This window comes from Marmota flaviventris, chromosome 1 (genome assembly GCF_047511675.1).
Source record: "Marmota flaviventris isolate mMarFla1 chromosome 1, mMarFla1.hap1, whole genome shotgun sequence".
Taxonomy (NCBI): Eukaryota; Metazoa; Chordata; class Mammalia; order Rodentia; family Sciuridae; genus Marmota; species Marmota flaviventris.
This window is the reverse complement of record NC_092498.1, coordinates 210,214,705-210,229,673: the sequence shown is the minus strand read 5'-3', so window position 1 is coordinate 210,229,673 and position 14,969 is coordinate 210,214,705. Positions and strand designations below refer to the sequence as shown.

At 62.1% G+C, this 14,969-nt stretch overlaps 1 protein-coding gene across 4 annotated transcripts in view; it reads right to left on the bottom strand.

Moving 5' to 3' along the window:
* The window catches only part of Cacna1a (calcium voltage-gated channel subunit alpha1 A), a 181,275-nt gene that overhangs the window by 135,718 nt on the left and 30,588 nt on the right, over positions 1 to 14,969 (bottom strand). For all 4 annotated transcript variants that reach the window (XM_071602072.1, XM_027955221.2, XM_027955219.3 and 1 more), the window contains exons 2-3: positions 9,548 to 9,653; positions 7,333 to 7,472 (exon numbers count right to left, since the gene is read on the bottom strand). In XM_071602072.1, the coding sequence (XP_071458173.1) occupies positions 7,333 to 7,472; positions 9,548 to 9,653 (246 nt within the window). The remainder of the gene's footprint in view (positions 1 to 7,332; positions 7,473 to 9,547; positions 9,654 to 14,969) is intronic.

The following is a 14,969-nucleotide window of genomic DNA, read 5'->3' as shown; positions in this document are numbered from 1 at the left end:
CCCTTTCTAACTAGTGCCCACCCCCCAGACACGGAGGGCTCTACTGTGACATCTGAGTGAGAGGAAGCCAGACCGTCGGTGCCGCAGGAGGGACCTCTCCTAAATCCTGGCTGCAGCTTTCTGCCTGTGTGGCTTTGGGCAGGTGGACTCCCTCTCTGAGCCTCACCATTTCTCACTGTGAAGTTATTCAGGGGCCGAGGGCGACAGGCATGTGAAGCGTCTGGCATACAGCAGGTGCCTAATCCTCACTAGTTTCTGCTTCTGACACTGACACTCCTCAGGGGCCTGGGTTCCCATAGTCCTGGCACTGCAGGAGAGGGGGAAGTCACTGGAAAGACGGCAGGGTCAGAAAGAAAGGAGCTGGGGTGGGGGGGTCCCCTGGCAGATGCCACCAGCCCTGTGACCCTGGAGCCCAGGGGGTCAGAGTGACCTCCTGTGCACACACCCTTTGGAATGGGTCCGTGTTGCTTCTCCCACCAAGAAAGGGGGTCTTGGGTGCCACCTGAGTCTAGACTGGCCTTGTTGCTTACTCAGGCCAGCAGTGGTCACAGTGGTGACAGGCCACTCCTGGGACAAGCCTTCCAGAGGTCTGAGCACTCCTCTTGCTCTCAGAACCGCGTGAGCACAGCCCAGCTAGCCTGCTGGGAGCGAGACACGGTGTGGAGCAGAGTGGACCTCCAGCCGAGGCCACCTCAATCAGCCTGCAGCCAGCCAACACCAGGAGGGGGCTCATCCCAGCCCAGAGAGGTGAAGCGCCCGGCTAAACCCAGCCCAGCCCACCAACCTGCAGAATCACTGTTTTATAAATGCTGGTCACTGGGGTGCTGCTTGTTACACAGCACTGTGTGATGACGTGTAGCTGATACACAGGAGCATACAAAACAAATGGACACGAGGGAATTCAGGTGGAATTTTATAATGAAGTATCCCAACTCTAAATGCACCTTTTAAGGATATACATTCACTCCCCGACTGATGATGGGCTATGTCCTGATATGCCCAGTGTACGCTGAAAATACCATAAATAAAAAATGCACGTAATGCGTCTAGCCTTTTGAAGGGCACAGCTTGGCCACCCGGTAAATTGGAGGGTGTGGTTTTGTGCCCTGGTGTCGGTAAGGCTGACGAGGGGCTGCGGGTCCCTGCTACCGCCCAGCAGCATCAGGGAGTGCTGCATGTGAATAGCTAACCCGGGCAAAGATGGTAATTCAAAATCCAAAGTGAGGTTTCTGCTGAATGCACGTTGCTTTCCCACCACCATAAAGTCAAAACTGCTGGGAGTTAGGGACCAGGGGTACAAAAAAAGGTTAGAAAAGTCTCTGGAGTGGTAAAAAAGTGAAATACTTTCCCAGACTCTCTTGGATCTAGCTGTGATCATGTGACATATTTCTGGCTGATGGGATGCAAGTGGAAGTTTAACGGATGGTTTCTGAGTAAGCTTTTGCTTTGCCTGATCCCAAAATTGGCAGAGCTAGATGGGGACCACCTCTTCCCCTGTTTTTCCCTGCCTAAGAATGTGGATATGATGCACGGAGCTCCAGTAACCACTTTGCAGCCATGAGGTAAAAGCCAAGAAAATCACAGAGAAGCTACTTAACACTAGCCATGGCCACCTGAGAAAGGTGAGCGCCTATTTGCTGGACTTCTTATTCACCACTGAATGTCCAGTTCATCCTTTAAACATTTCTCCGCTGCTGGGCCACTCCAAACTCCAACGGGAACAGAGAGCCCCACTCCTCTTTCCTCTTCCAGGCATGACCACGTGGGAAGCTGTGCCTTCACCATGGCTCCCCTGTGACCGTCGTCCTCAAGTTACAGTGAGACAAGCCCAGTGTGCCCTTGCCTCTCCTTACTGTCCTGCCCGATAGGCACTCTGGCCAACTCATCCGGCTCCTGGCCCGGGTCCACTGGGCCCCTGAGCCTCTTCTCTCTGACTCGCTCTCGGCCCCCTGAAACCCCGGGACCCCCGTGTCCGGAAGGAGACAGGGTGTATTGTCCCTGGAGTGTCAGTGGAGGCCACGCCCCAGGGGAGCCGGCCTTGCTGCCCGCAGCCCTGCTGCTCTCCTCCTGGGCAGTTGCTCGCACTGGACATCCGGGGCAGCCAGGGCAGCCCGCCCGCCTGCTCACAGCCAAAGTCCAGAGACAAGGGACTCTCAAAAGGCTCCAACCAGAGCCTCAGCACTTGAGTGACAGACAAGGCCGCACTGTGCGGGGTGCGCATGCTCAGGCCCAAGGCCTGGGGGAGGCAGAGCTCAGGCCCTGGTGGAGGCGTAGCCCAGGGCCCTGGGGGAGGCGGAGCTCAGGGACCTGGGAGAGGCGGAGCTCAGGCCCTGGGGGAGGCGGAGCTCAGGCCCTGGGGGAGGCGGAGCTCAGGGCCCTGGGGGAGGCGGAGCTCAGGCCCTGGGGGAGGTGGAGCTCAGGGCCCTGGGGGAGGCGGAGCTCAGGCCCTGGGGGAGGCGGAGCTCAGGCCCTGGGGGAGGCGGAGCTCAGGGACCTGGGGGAGGCGGAGCTCAGGGACCTGGGGGAGGCGGAGCCCAGGGCCCTGGGGGAGGCGGGGCTCAGGGACCTGGGGGAGGCGGAGCTCAGGGCCCTGGGGGAGGCGGAGCCCAGGGCCCTGGGGGAGGCGGAGCTCAGGCCCTGGGGGAAGCCCCGCCCAGCCCAGGAAGCCCCACCCCTCCTCCAGCAGGCAACCAACCCGCTGTCCCTGGCTGCCCTCTCCACACTTTCTACTGCAGACTGCCCCGCTCAAGAGCCGGGCTGGGGTTCAAGCTCGGGTGTGAGGACATGCCCCCTCCCTGGGCGGCACCCTCAGCTTCTGCCCAGACCTTCTCCACACAAAGTCACCAACAAGGCTGATCGCAAAGGTGTCTGAGTTCTCTCAGAACTATGCCAGGGGGCACGCCATGGCTCTAGGTTAGGCTCTAGGTGGAGGGGCGGGCAGGAGGACCCTAACCCCGGGGACATGCATGGCTACACCCCTCCTCCCGGCCAGCCACGTGCTCAGGCCTGTTTTACAAACGTCCCCATCACAGTTCCTCCACGAGCAAATGGGACTCACGGGCAGAGGGCCGGGGGCAGGAGGGGGAGGTGGCATGGGACGGAGCCCAGGAAGGACAGAGCTGCCACCCAGTGACACAGAAGGACACAAGGGGGGTCTCAGGAGGGTCTGGGAGGGTCTCTGGACAGGCTGGTGGGAGGCACCCAGAGTCCCTGCGCCAAGGGAAGACCTCGGGGGCAGGCTGCTGGGGACGAGGACGCTGGGAATTCAAGGAAGAGGGGCCTCCACCTGTCCACCCCGTCTCGGCCCCGCGCCCGCCAGGCCTGTGGCCTCTGAGTCTGGAGAGAGGAGGACCATCAGCCTGGCCCCACCCGCGGCTGGCTGGTGACCCCGCCCTGTGCCGCCACCCCCCCCCCACCTCCCCCAGGTGTGTGTCCCCAGCCCTGGCCAGAGCCACGGCATGGCCCTACACACCAGAGACGCGGAGGCCAGATGCCCCTGGGGCGGTGGGCTGGCATCTGTCACCACAATCCAAGAGGACAGGGCCTCGACCAGCGCCCGAGCCTGCGGAGGGACGGACAGCGGGGTCCTCTCCAGCCCCGGGGGAGATGGCCGAGGGGGCCAGCGGGGGCGGTGTCGCCTGGCCACTTGGCCTGTACCCAGCCCTGCCGGCGGGCAGGCGGGGAGGGTGGGGAGGGGACAGGTCTCCGCTGGGCGCTGTTCAGGGTGCTGAAACCTGCGGCCCGCGGGCTCCCGCTGGGTCCCTGAGACCTGCGGTGGCTGACTCGGGAGGGGACTCCAGGGACCGCAGGGCTGAGAAGGACGGGGCGGTGGAGGCACAGCACCCGGCCGGTCCTGCTAAGGCCCCTGCACCGCGCTGGACAAGGTTCCCAGTGACACGGGGGCCAGGGTGTCACAGTGAGCGGCTCCCGGCTCAGGGACATTCTGTGGCCAGGGAGGCCTCCAGGGGGACAGAGGGTGGGTGTGGGAGGCACCACAGGGGCCCAGGGGCCGGGCGGGCAGCAGGCCACAGGAAAGCCGCCAGGGGAGTGGGGGGACCAGGGGCAGGGACGCTGCAGTCTCCCCGGACACCCTCACGAGCACCTGGTCCCCAACTGTCCCTTGTGAAGCACCATAAAGGCCCTGGGCCCGGTACTCGGGGGAGGAGGAGGGAAGGGATGTCTGAGCTGAGCCGGGTCCGAGGGTGACACTGATCACTGAGGCCACCCCATTGCCCCTGAACCTGGGGCTCCGGCTCCTTGATACCACCCTGTTCTGGAAGGTCCCTGGGTAGCCACCATCTCAGTGTGACTTCGGGCAAGTCACTGAGCCTCTGTGTCTTGGAAAGTCAAGGGAGGGGCCTGCCGGCGTCGGGTCAGTCCCCAACTCAACAAAGCTAAGACACCAGCGCCAGTCCCCTCCGTGCTGGTCCCCGAGTGTCTGAGCCTTTGTCTTGCGGGGCCCAGGGGGACCTTCCAAACAGGAACACTAGGTTTTACAGGGTCACCCGATGTCCACGGGCACAGACCCGGAGCCTGCCTGTCCACATGCATCTGGTGTCAGGACATCTGCTGTGGACTCTGGACTGTGTCACTGTCTGTCAGCGGAAGGTCCCCACCTCCTCGGGACCCGAGTGAATTTTCTGGAACATTCTGATGATCCAAAGTCTCACCACTTTCCAGCTCCACGATTGTCTATTTTACTAAGCACCTACTATGTGCCCAGCATGGCACTGGGAGCCTCTCACAGAACCCAAGCTGGCCGCCCTGCCCGGGAGTCGGGCCTCTTTTCCGAACGCGCACGACTGTCCCGAGAGCTGCTGACGCCCGGCCGTCCTCGGCGTGGACATCTGCTCTGTCATCTCAGAACTAAAGCCAGCTCTTCCCAGGGCCTGGCTCAGTGACCGGGGTCCAGTACGACTCAAATATGTTTAACGAATCCCCAGCCTCAGGGTCCCCCGCGGCTCTGGTCCACAAGGAGCCCACAGAATCCCGGGAAGACGCCCACTGAGCCGCACAGCGGGCAGCAGAGAGCCCGCAGCGTTACTGCCTCCGCCTGCCGGGACCGCAGGAGACGGGGGTCAGAGAGCCGTCACCCGGGCCCACACTCGACGCGGGCCAGGCGGTACCCGGGCTCCCAGGAGCCGAGGTGGACTCCCGTCCATCAGCAGCACAGGAGGCCAGCTCCACAGGCCTCCTCAGCTCCCCACCCGCCAAGAGAGACCAGGCCACCCCCCGGGGAATGCGGTCACGGTCAGGGGCCAGCGTGTGCCTGAGCCACCAGGAGGGAAGGAGGGGGCGGGTGGAGAAAGAGAAAGATCTAGAACAACAGCCCTAGTGCCGTTCAACTATGGTTAGAAAGACAGGGTGAGTGTGTCCTGAAATACAACACCCACAAATATCACACTCACACACACACACACACACAATCCTTGCGCTCAGTCTCCCCGTGCCCACGAGTCCAGGGCGGCGCACACTCCAGTGTCTGTGCCACACCAGCCTCTGGTCACCGCTGCCCGCGTCCTTCATGGTCATGTCTTGAGACTTTCACAAGCTGAACAGCCTTGAACTTTCTTAGGTGCCTCAAGAACCATGTTGTTAAAGAAAAGAGAAAGAAGCCACCCAGGGTTTTTAAAAGATCTTCTTGCCAGCAAGGTCAAGCCAGGCCCTGCCAGCAGAAGTCACCCCAGGGAGCAGAAATTGGCACAAACACTTTGCAGAGCAATTTGGCGATATCCAGCAAGGCTGAGGAAGCATACGGTACACGACTCAGCAGTTCCTCTCCTGGGTACATGCCCTGGAGAAAATCACTCTCCAGAAAGAGGCAACAGCTGGGCTCCAAAGAGCCCGGGGCTGGAAATGATTCCAGACAGATAAAAATGTTGGTGGACTGACAATTCAACGCATGGAGTACTACACAGCCATGAAAATGGATGGGGAGGACTAGTCTTGTTAACCAGATTAATCTCACATGGGGAGCAAAAGGCAGGTCATAGAAGAAACATTGACAGAGAAACTTCAAGCTTGTGAAGGAAGCCCACGTTGCTCATGCAGTCAGGCCTCCAGAGCCGCAGACTTGGCCAAGCTTCCTGGCAACACCAGAGAGAAGTGCCCAGTGCTGTGACATGTCCCTGGAACCTGCCAAGGTCCCAAGCCATGAGACCGCGGCCACAGCCGACAGAGGTCCCCCAGCGCACACCCAAGCCCATGAGCGTCAGCACAGGGTCCTCGTGTCCCAAGACCCCAGCAGACAGTGCCAGCGGCCTGGCTCCGACCTACGTGGCCCAGAGGAGCCGGTAGCCACGATCAGAACCGCGAAAGCACGCAACCCGCGTGGGCACTGACGCCTGGGCCTCCTGCCACAGCTGGGACCTGGGTGGCCTCAGAGACCACGCGAGGACCCACACAGGGGCCGCAGAGGAGGAGGCAGAGGAGCCACGTCCACGCTGGGCTCTGACCGAGGGATCCCCAGAGGCTGGCTGGACGTCACCGGGACCATTTCCCGTGCCCGTGGGCCGTGGGGTCAGGTGGCTGAGTTCCAGCCCTTAGGACCCGCATCACCTTCCACCTCACTTCTCCTCTGGGCTTCGATGCCGACAGGCCTGGGTTTGGGGAGCTGTGGTTGACAGCGAGGGGTAGAGGTGACAAGGTCCCTCAGTCACGGGAGGAGACAGCCTCACGATGACAACGATCGTTTTCGGCTTTCAGTGAACGAGAGAGAACTTTTTTGTGTTCAGGTTATTTCCAGTGTAGGACCTTTTGTCACAGCAGCTAGTGTTGCCTCATACGGGTCCCGGGGAGCGAGTCCGACCCCTGCCCAGCGCCACGCATCGTTCTCTCGTCTGAAACCCCCGGAGTCGGCGGCCGCGCCTCACTTACACTCCTTACACCCACAGGAACCGGCACGGCCCTCGCGCCCAGCAACCCAACGTCAGCCACCGCGAAACCCAGGCGAGACTCTCCGAGCAAAGCAGAGACCCAGCGGGCGCAGGTGCCAGAGTGGAGCCACAGACCCTGGGTCACGCCTCAGCTCCGCGTTCACCACGTCACTCTGCCCTCTGGGTTCCCGGGTGGCCGCAGGGAACGTGGATTATGTCCCAGGTCGCTGGGTCGTGAGGGTGGAAGAGCGCGTGGGAGCACGTTGGAGTGGCCCGGGTGACCAGCTACTATTTTAACGGTCCCAGAGACGCCCAGGGTGATGGGCGGCTGGGGGGGAGGTGGGCAGGGAAGGAGGCAGGTGCGTGTGGGAGGACGCAGAGGCTCGGCCTCCCCGGCGCAGCCAGAGCCCGCAGCCAGCGAGCCTCCCGGGATCGTGGGCGCGAGCCCCGCACTTACCCTGTCAACACCACCACGAAGTCCATCACGTTCCAGCCGTTCCGCAGGTAGGAGCCCTTGTGGAAGGCAAAGCCCAGGGCGATGATCTTAATTCCAGCCTCGAAACAAAAAATCCCAATGAAGTATGGTTCTGTGTCGTCCTGGGGGGAGAGAGGCAGGGTCAGGTCTGGGCTGGGCCGCGGGGGCCAGGACCCCAGCCGCCTGCAGGTCCAGGCCTCCAGCACCGGCCACCGGGCTCTGCATCCCGCCGGCCTCCTCCCGCAGCCTCGTCAGCTACTTCTGAGCGGCTAAGACACTGGACATCACCAAGGTAGGGCCCAGCTGTTCTGCGGACAGTTCTCCTGGAAGTCACCAGATTCCGGGCTGGACGTGTCGAAGGTTCTGAGGTGGGACCTCGTATGCTGTCCCCACTCCCAAATCTAACCCTGGCAGGTGGCTCTCAGTGGGTCTGCACTGGCACAGCGGCCCAGGTTGCTGACTGTGGAATGGCCAGCCCTGTCCTGGCTGGGAACCGGCCAGGGCTCCCGCCCCGCGCCCCTACAGGACCTCCCTGCCAGCTGGGCGTCCATGTGTTTGGAATGCCCGTGTGACGCTGACCCTCAGGGCCCCTGGGCACCCTTCCCGTCTCTGATGGCGACACTTCTCACGTGCCAGGCCTCTGCACCTCTGCCTTCCTGATTCTATTTCCCCGTCAGGTGCCACCAATGTCACTCTGTGGGTACGTGTGGTGCTGGGGTGACCGGGGGCCTCCCACGGGCTCCCGCTCTGAGCCTCATCCCAACCCTTGTTCAGCCTTCTTTCAGCTGATGCTCTCACACAGTTCCGCCCGAGCCCCAAACAGACGTCCCCAGATCCCGGGTCCCCAGGCCGGCTACAGTTTTTAGCCTTCGCGCTCTGACAAGTGACCATTAAGTCAACAGAGGCGTGGGACCATCCCTGTTTATGAGCTGGGGAGGAGTAGATGCTGACGTCCCCTTCCCACCCTCCCCCAGCTGTCCCTGCTGGTTCTGGAGGGGTGACAGGGCTGGGAACGTGGCTCAGTGGTGAAGCCCTTGGGTCCCATCCCATCACTGAATTAAAAAAAGAAATGAGCCAGAGCCGTGGCCCACGCCTGTCATCCAGTGGCTCGGGAGGCTGAGGCAGGAGGATGGTGAGTTCAAATCTAGCCTTAGCAAAAGTGAGGCTGTAAGCAGCTCAGTGGGACCCTGTCTCTAAATAAAATATAAAACAGGGCTGGGGTGTGGCTCAGTGGTCGAGGGCCCCTGAGGTCAATCCCTGGTACCAAAAAACAGAAAAAAAAAACAAAACTAGGAAGGACAGGGAGCTGTGCCGTGCCAGTGTCCCTCTGCTGCGGGTCGGGGCTCAGGGAGCAGCTGAGCGCTAGCACACAGCCTGCTGATTTCCAGGGAACTGGATTTTGAACGTCCCTAGAGCCGATGGCCAACGGGCAGCAGGGTATGGCCTCCCAAGGAGGCTGCCCAGGGGCCCCCAGGCTGGTTCTGGGGAAGAGGGACAGTGCTGCTGGGGATGAGGCCACTTCCTCTGCCCGAGACCCAGGCCTGAGGGCGGGCTCCTGGGCTGGTGTGAGCCCTGGGTGGCCCTGGGTCGCGTCCCCGGCACTGAAAATCAATAATGATAAAAAACGATCCAGCTGTTTGCGTCTCGGTGGAGCCAACAGCCATAAAAGGCACCGGTGAGACCAACAGGAACTCAGCACAGTGACGGGGGCCACGCTGTCACAGCACTGGGCACATGACGTCCGGTGGCCGAGCAAGACAAGGCCCGCGGCGTGAGGGATGCGGATCTCAGGAGGCAGTGGTGAGGTCACCGTCCCCGGGACGGGCCCTGGAAGACTTCTGCCAGGACAAGCCAAGGCGATGGCGGGGACAGGGGTCTTGGTCAGGGCTGGGGACCAGGCCCCGGGCGGTCACCTGGCCGCTGCCCCAGGCTCCGTGTGGGTCACAGATTCTCACTGGAACTTGTTTTCCTGCTGGGTGGGAGGTGTCACCCCTGAGCCACCCCCGGCCCCTGGGTTGCTCTGGGTCTTCCTGGACCATGTGACTGTCACTGTCCCCTCCCACTGGGCCCCAGGTGGGGACGTCCCCCGGGCATCTCTTGCCCCAGGGCATCGGGGTGATGGACTCAGCCGCCCCCCGCCCCCGGCTCCTGTGGCCAGCACCACCCCCGGGAGGAGGAGGAGGGGACGGGTGCTCACCAGCCGCTCGGACATGGGGGTCTTGTCGTCGTCGGGGAGGTGCTGCTCCAAGGCCAGGACGATGCAGTTGGCGATGATGGTGGCCAGGATCATGTATTCAAAGGGAGTGGCCGAGGGTTAAGGAGAACCGCAGCGGGTGGACAGGAAGGGGGGACCCTGGAGGCTGCCCGCGCCCCGTGGCCTGGGTCAGTGTCCCCAAGCCCCGCGATGGTCCCCGACAGCCTCCTCCCTTCCCACCCCACCCCCCCGGCCCCACCAGCAACGGCCCCACCTGGCTGTCCTGTCCCGACCCCGGGCAGGGGACTTTCCAGGGAAAATGTGCACCTTTGCCCCTCCCCCGGGATGGACCGAACAGCGCGGACTCAGCGTCCACACGGTCAGGCGCCGTCCCAGACGCCAGGGAGAGCGAGGAAGCCACAGGGACACTCCCGGCCCCGGAGAGGACAGCGAGTAGATGAGATGACCACCCGAGGTGCACGGTGTCCTGTGGGCGGGTGGGTGCGCGGGCCTCCGCACCCACGTCCACGAATTTCACCAAATGCAGGTGGAAAATGCTTCGAAAAGTGTCCCTGTACTGAACGCGGCAGACGGTCCCGTGCCCCGGGACCCCAATAACGCAGCGTAACGAGGCTGTGAGCCGCGCTCAGGTGGGATCAGGTGACCTCAGCCACGCAGCGCGGAGCTGAGGTCCCCAGACTGCACCTGGGCCCCCGCAGACTGGGGCCTCGGGAGGGTCCTGCAGCCCATCCCCCATGGAAACCGGAGACGGTCACAGGTCACGTATGTCGCACAACAAGGTGACGGAGGCCACGGAGAAGAGCAGGACGGGGGCCCGGGACTGAAGCTTAAAGCCCAGCAGTCAGATGTGACACCAGAAGCAGAAGCAGCAGAGGAAAAACGGACACACGGGATTTCACGAACGCTTGCTGGTCCATCGAAAGATACACTACGAAGACGGTAAAAAGACAGCCAAAGGCGTGGCAGGAAATATTTGCAAGCAATGTATCCAATCAGGGTCCAAAATATGTAAAGAACGCTTACAAGTCAACAAGAAGAAACAATCCAATTAAAAAATGGGCAAAGGACTCGGAGATATATCTCTCCAAAGATACACAGTGAGTACAGGAGAAGGTGCCCAGCGGCATCAGCCACCAGGAAGATGCCAATCAAACCACCATAAGCCATCAGGAAGGTCCCAATCAAAACCACAACAGGACACCGGGTCACACCTCCTGGGACGCTTGAATAAAATGTGTCCCATCCATAAAAAGGAATATTACCCTGCCGTAAGTCAGGTACCAACACATGAGCCTTGAAAACATGCTAAAGAAAGAAAGCTGGGGAATGAGTGTCCCTTGTCCCCTGCGGATCTCTCAGAGGCATCCCCGTCCAGCAGCCTTGGGGAACAGAGCTGGGACCTGAGCAGCTTCAGGTGTGGAGGGGCGGATGCTTCCCGGGAAGCCACAGGGCGCTGGTCACCGGGCAGGGTGGTCCTAGCCCTTGGACATTTGGGGCTGGGTCATCCTCTGAGGCTGAGCGGCCCTGGGCCCTGCAGGCTGCTGAGCAGCATCTGGGGTCTCCACCCACCCTCAGGCCAGTGACCTCTCCAGTCACGACCCACAGCGTCTGCAGACGTCACCAAGGGTCCCTGGGAATGAGAGCCACTGCTCCACAGAGGGATCGCGGTGTCTCGGGGGACCTGGGCCTTGTTCACCCGACCCTCCGCCTCACCCCGGGCCCTGAAGTTAGGTCTGGCATCTTGGAGGTCCCACCGAGGTCACCCCAGATACCTGAACCCATTTTCCAGGTAGAAACATAGAGAAGCAGGAAGCCCGGCCGAGCGCCCCAGCGAGGCAGGAAATCGGGCTCCAGCCTTAGCCTCCAGCCTCGGCCTCCGAAGCCGCGCCCGGCATATGCGCTCCCAGGACACTCGAGGGAGACGACAGCCCAGCCCACGGCCATCCGCGCTGGCCTCCCGCCTCCGAGCGGCCAGGCACGAGGCGCCGGAGAACAAAGCTGGGCTCGTGTTGCACAAACACTCGTGGCCTCGCCCTGCCGCCCGGGAAATCAGGACAGTGTTTGTACACAGAGGAGGACCCAGCCCTCCCGGACGCCGCTGGCCGTGACTGGAATGCGACTTCCTCCTCCTCCAGGCCAGCTCGGGCTCCTAGCTGGCTTCGGCATCAAGCTGCCCGTCCCCTCCCTGGCCTCCTGCCCCCGGGCAGCTGGGACTTGGCCTCCTTTGCATCAGCTCTGAGCGGAAGGTTCCAGGAGGAGGCCGGGGGGCCGTGGGCACACAGGGCAGGGGACAGAGACGTCACACCCACACCTACGGGGCCAAACTCGGTCACACTAGCCATCCCGTGACAGCCTCCCGCACGCTCTGTGAGTGTCCACCGGCCAGCCCGCAAAGGACTTGCCACACTGGCCTCAGACCCTGGCCACACAGAGCGTGGTCAGAGCAGCAGCGGACCGGCAGCTCCTCCTGGGGAGGCGGAGTGAGGATGTGCACTTAGAGACCAGCTCTGGCTGCAGGGGAGGGGAGAGGCCGCCTTCCGTCTACTCCAGGGGAAGGTGGAGCCCAGGTGACTGCAGCTGTGACTCATCCCGAGAGGGCTGGGGCTCCTCTTTCTCCTCCACCCTCAGAGCCCTGGGGAAGTCCACCGCCCTCCTGTCCGCCTCCTGCTCACTGCTCGGGCAGGGGCCGAGAGAAGACCCCGACGTTGATCGAAAAGAACAGCGCTGGTGAGGGACAGTAAGCAGAGAAACCCCCGCTTTATACATGTGCAAGTTTCCAAAGCCTTTCTGTGGATCCCACCTCACAACCAGAAGAGCCAAAGTCCTCCCCACCCCCTTCCTGCCCTCATTTCCTTTCCTGTCCACCGTGGTCACTCTGTTCCAGTCGTGCTGGCCTCTTCCACGGTGCCCAAACACATCAGGCACATTCCTGCCCCAGGGCCTTTGCATGTGTCATTCCTGTTCCCAGAATGCTTTTTCCCAGACACCCAGACTCTCTCCCTCGCTTACTTTGGGTCTTTGCCCAAAGGTTACTTCTATCAACTCCCTTTCCACTTTTATTTATTTTTTCCTTTGGCCTTTATCCACATATCTGATAGATTTCTTTTTATCTTGTCCACTGTCGCTCCCATGAAGCTGTAAGCACTGATGCAAACGGGATTTTTAAAATCTACTTTGTTCACCACTCTGTCCTCTGCACCTAGCACCCACCATATAACAGGTGCTTAGTAAATTCCTGTGTGTGTGTGTGTGTGTGTGTGTAGGGCGGATCCTGCTTCCTGCATCTCCCCCCATGCATCTCAGACAAGCCCCGAGGGTGGGTGGAGACAGAACCAGCCCCCCCCCCCCAAGCCCCAGACCCAGGTGGCACGGGTCCTTGAGTGGAGGAGGCCCCACCCTGGCCCAAGCCCAAGGCTGCACCGGGACCAGGCCCAGGCAGGCAAAGCTTCCCAGCCCAACCCTGATCGCGCTGCCGACTCCCGATTTAGACGCCTGGTTCAGCTCCCAGCTGCGGTGAGCGGCCAGCAGAGCCGCGCTTCCCGCCTCCTGATTGGCTTGGAGAGAAAGTCCCTGTGTCAGCGGATCCGGGATCATCAGCCCAGGGAGGCGGGGGCGGGGGCGGCTGGATGGGGCCAGGCCTCCTGGGGGCGGGGAGCAGCGGGCAGGGGTGGGCACAGAGCCCCGCCCAGGGGTCAGTGGGACCCACAGGGTCCAGGGGTGCTGTGCGCGGCCCTGGAAATGACCAGGCGGTCCCTCTCGGGGAGGAGGGCTGCCTGCTGACGGTCCTTGCTCCTGGCATCTGGCTCATCAAGGAAAGTCCGTTCTCACAATAGACAAGGGGACGGACGCTCCTGCCCCCAGCCAGACCCTCCGGAAGCCCGAGGGAGCCAGCGGCTCCGTGTCCACCCTCCACGCCCATCCCGTTCCCAGCCTCTGTCTTTGGTGCAAAAATCAAATCAGTTTTGTTAAGTGCCATGACCTCTGTCCACGCTGCCCCAAGGCCCGCTCCGAGGAGGCAGATCCTGGAGGAGGGGCGCGCTGAGCTGTCAGGAGACGCCGGGGGACCTTAGTTTCCTGTTTGTCCCATGTTGGTCACAATGACAGGGAAGGAGGGAGTGACGGGGACCTAGATGGGTGTCCAGAGCTTAAGCCACGTTCCTGGCTCTGCTGAGCAGAGGCCACCCCGTAGCTGGCAGTATGAGTGACTCTCACGGTTGGCAGGCACCACAGCCATCGGCCCGGCTGCCACTGTGGGGACTTTGTTGGGCAGGTGGGGCGGAGGCACTCTGCCCCGGGGAACCCTCCCAGAGCTGCTTCCAGTCTCAGCCAGAGAAGGAAAGAAAAACCCAGAGATTAAACCCGGGCGCTTCACCACTGGGCCACGTCCCCCAGCCCTTTTTTACATTTTATTTAGGGTCAGGGCCTCACTGAGTTGCTTCGCGCCTCGTTTTGGCTGAGGCTGGCTTTGAACTCACGATCCTCCTGCCTCAGCCTCCTGAGCCTCTGGGATGACAGGCGTGCTCACGGCCATGCGGGGGGGGGTGTGGGCGAAGCCGAGACTCGGAGCCCCCAGCTGCACAGCCAGGGCTTTAAGCTGGTGGTCCCCAAAGACCGCTCCATGGTCACCCTTGTTAGATGGTGGGTATCTTCTGCTCTTACCAGAAAGTCTCTGGTTCCCAGACAGAACTCCAAGCCCTCCAACAGCCGGCACCGGCCCAAGCCACCCAAGGGCTCCCGCAGCTGCTGGTCTGGGGACTCTGGGCCAGGACCACCCCAAGGACAGCTCCGGGCTGCGCAGGGTTTCAGCACCACGGACAGCGGCTGGGCAGGGCCACCCCAGCCAGCAGCACTCCAGCCAAGGGGCTCCGCTCTGTCCCCAGGACACCAACCCAAGACGGGCTTCAACCCCAAGGCGAGGGGCGCGGAGTTGCGGTGGGTTTTTAACCCTGCGGGCTGGCTGAGGCGGGAGGCTCCTGGGATGGAGCTGGCCGGAGGCGGCTGGAGCAGGGTTCTGCTCAGAGGCCCTGGGGCAGCTCAAGGCCACGGCTGGCCTTGGCCTTGGGCAGGGATAGGTTCTTCCTGGAGCCTCAGTTTCCCCAATTGTGCAAAGCGGGCCTCAGGCGGCGAGGAGGGCTGAGCAGATGCCAAGGGACCCAGACCTGTCCAGTGCAGAGTAGGTGCTCAGCGCACAGAGGACCCTGGGCCCGATCCTTGTCCCTGAGGAAGGACACGGCGGGCGGTGAAGGCCCAGGGGAGTCAGCTCCCGGCAGTCCTGCCGCAGAGTGTGATCTTGTTACAGGTAGCCACAGCTGCTGCTGTCACCGCCCTGAGTCCCCAGCTTCCTTTTTGATCTTCTAGGTCACAGGCCCTTCCTACCCTGAGGGGGCGGGGGGACACCAACCTC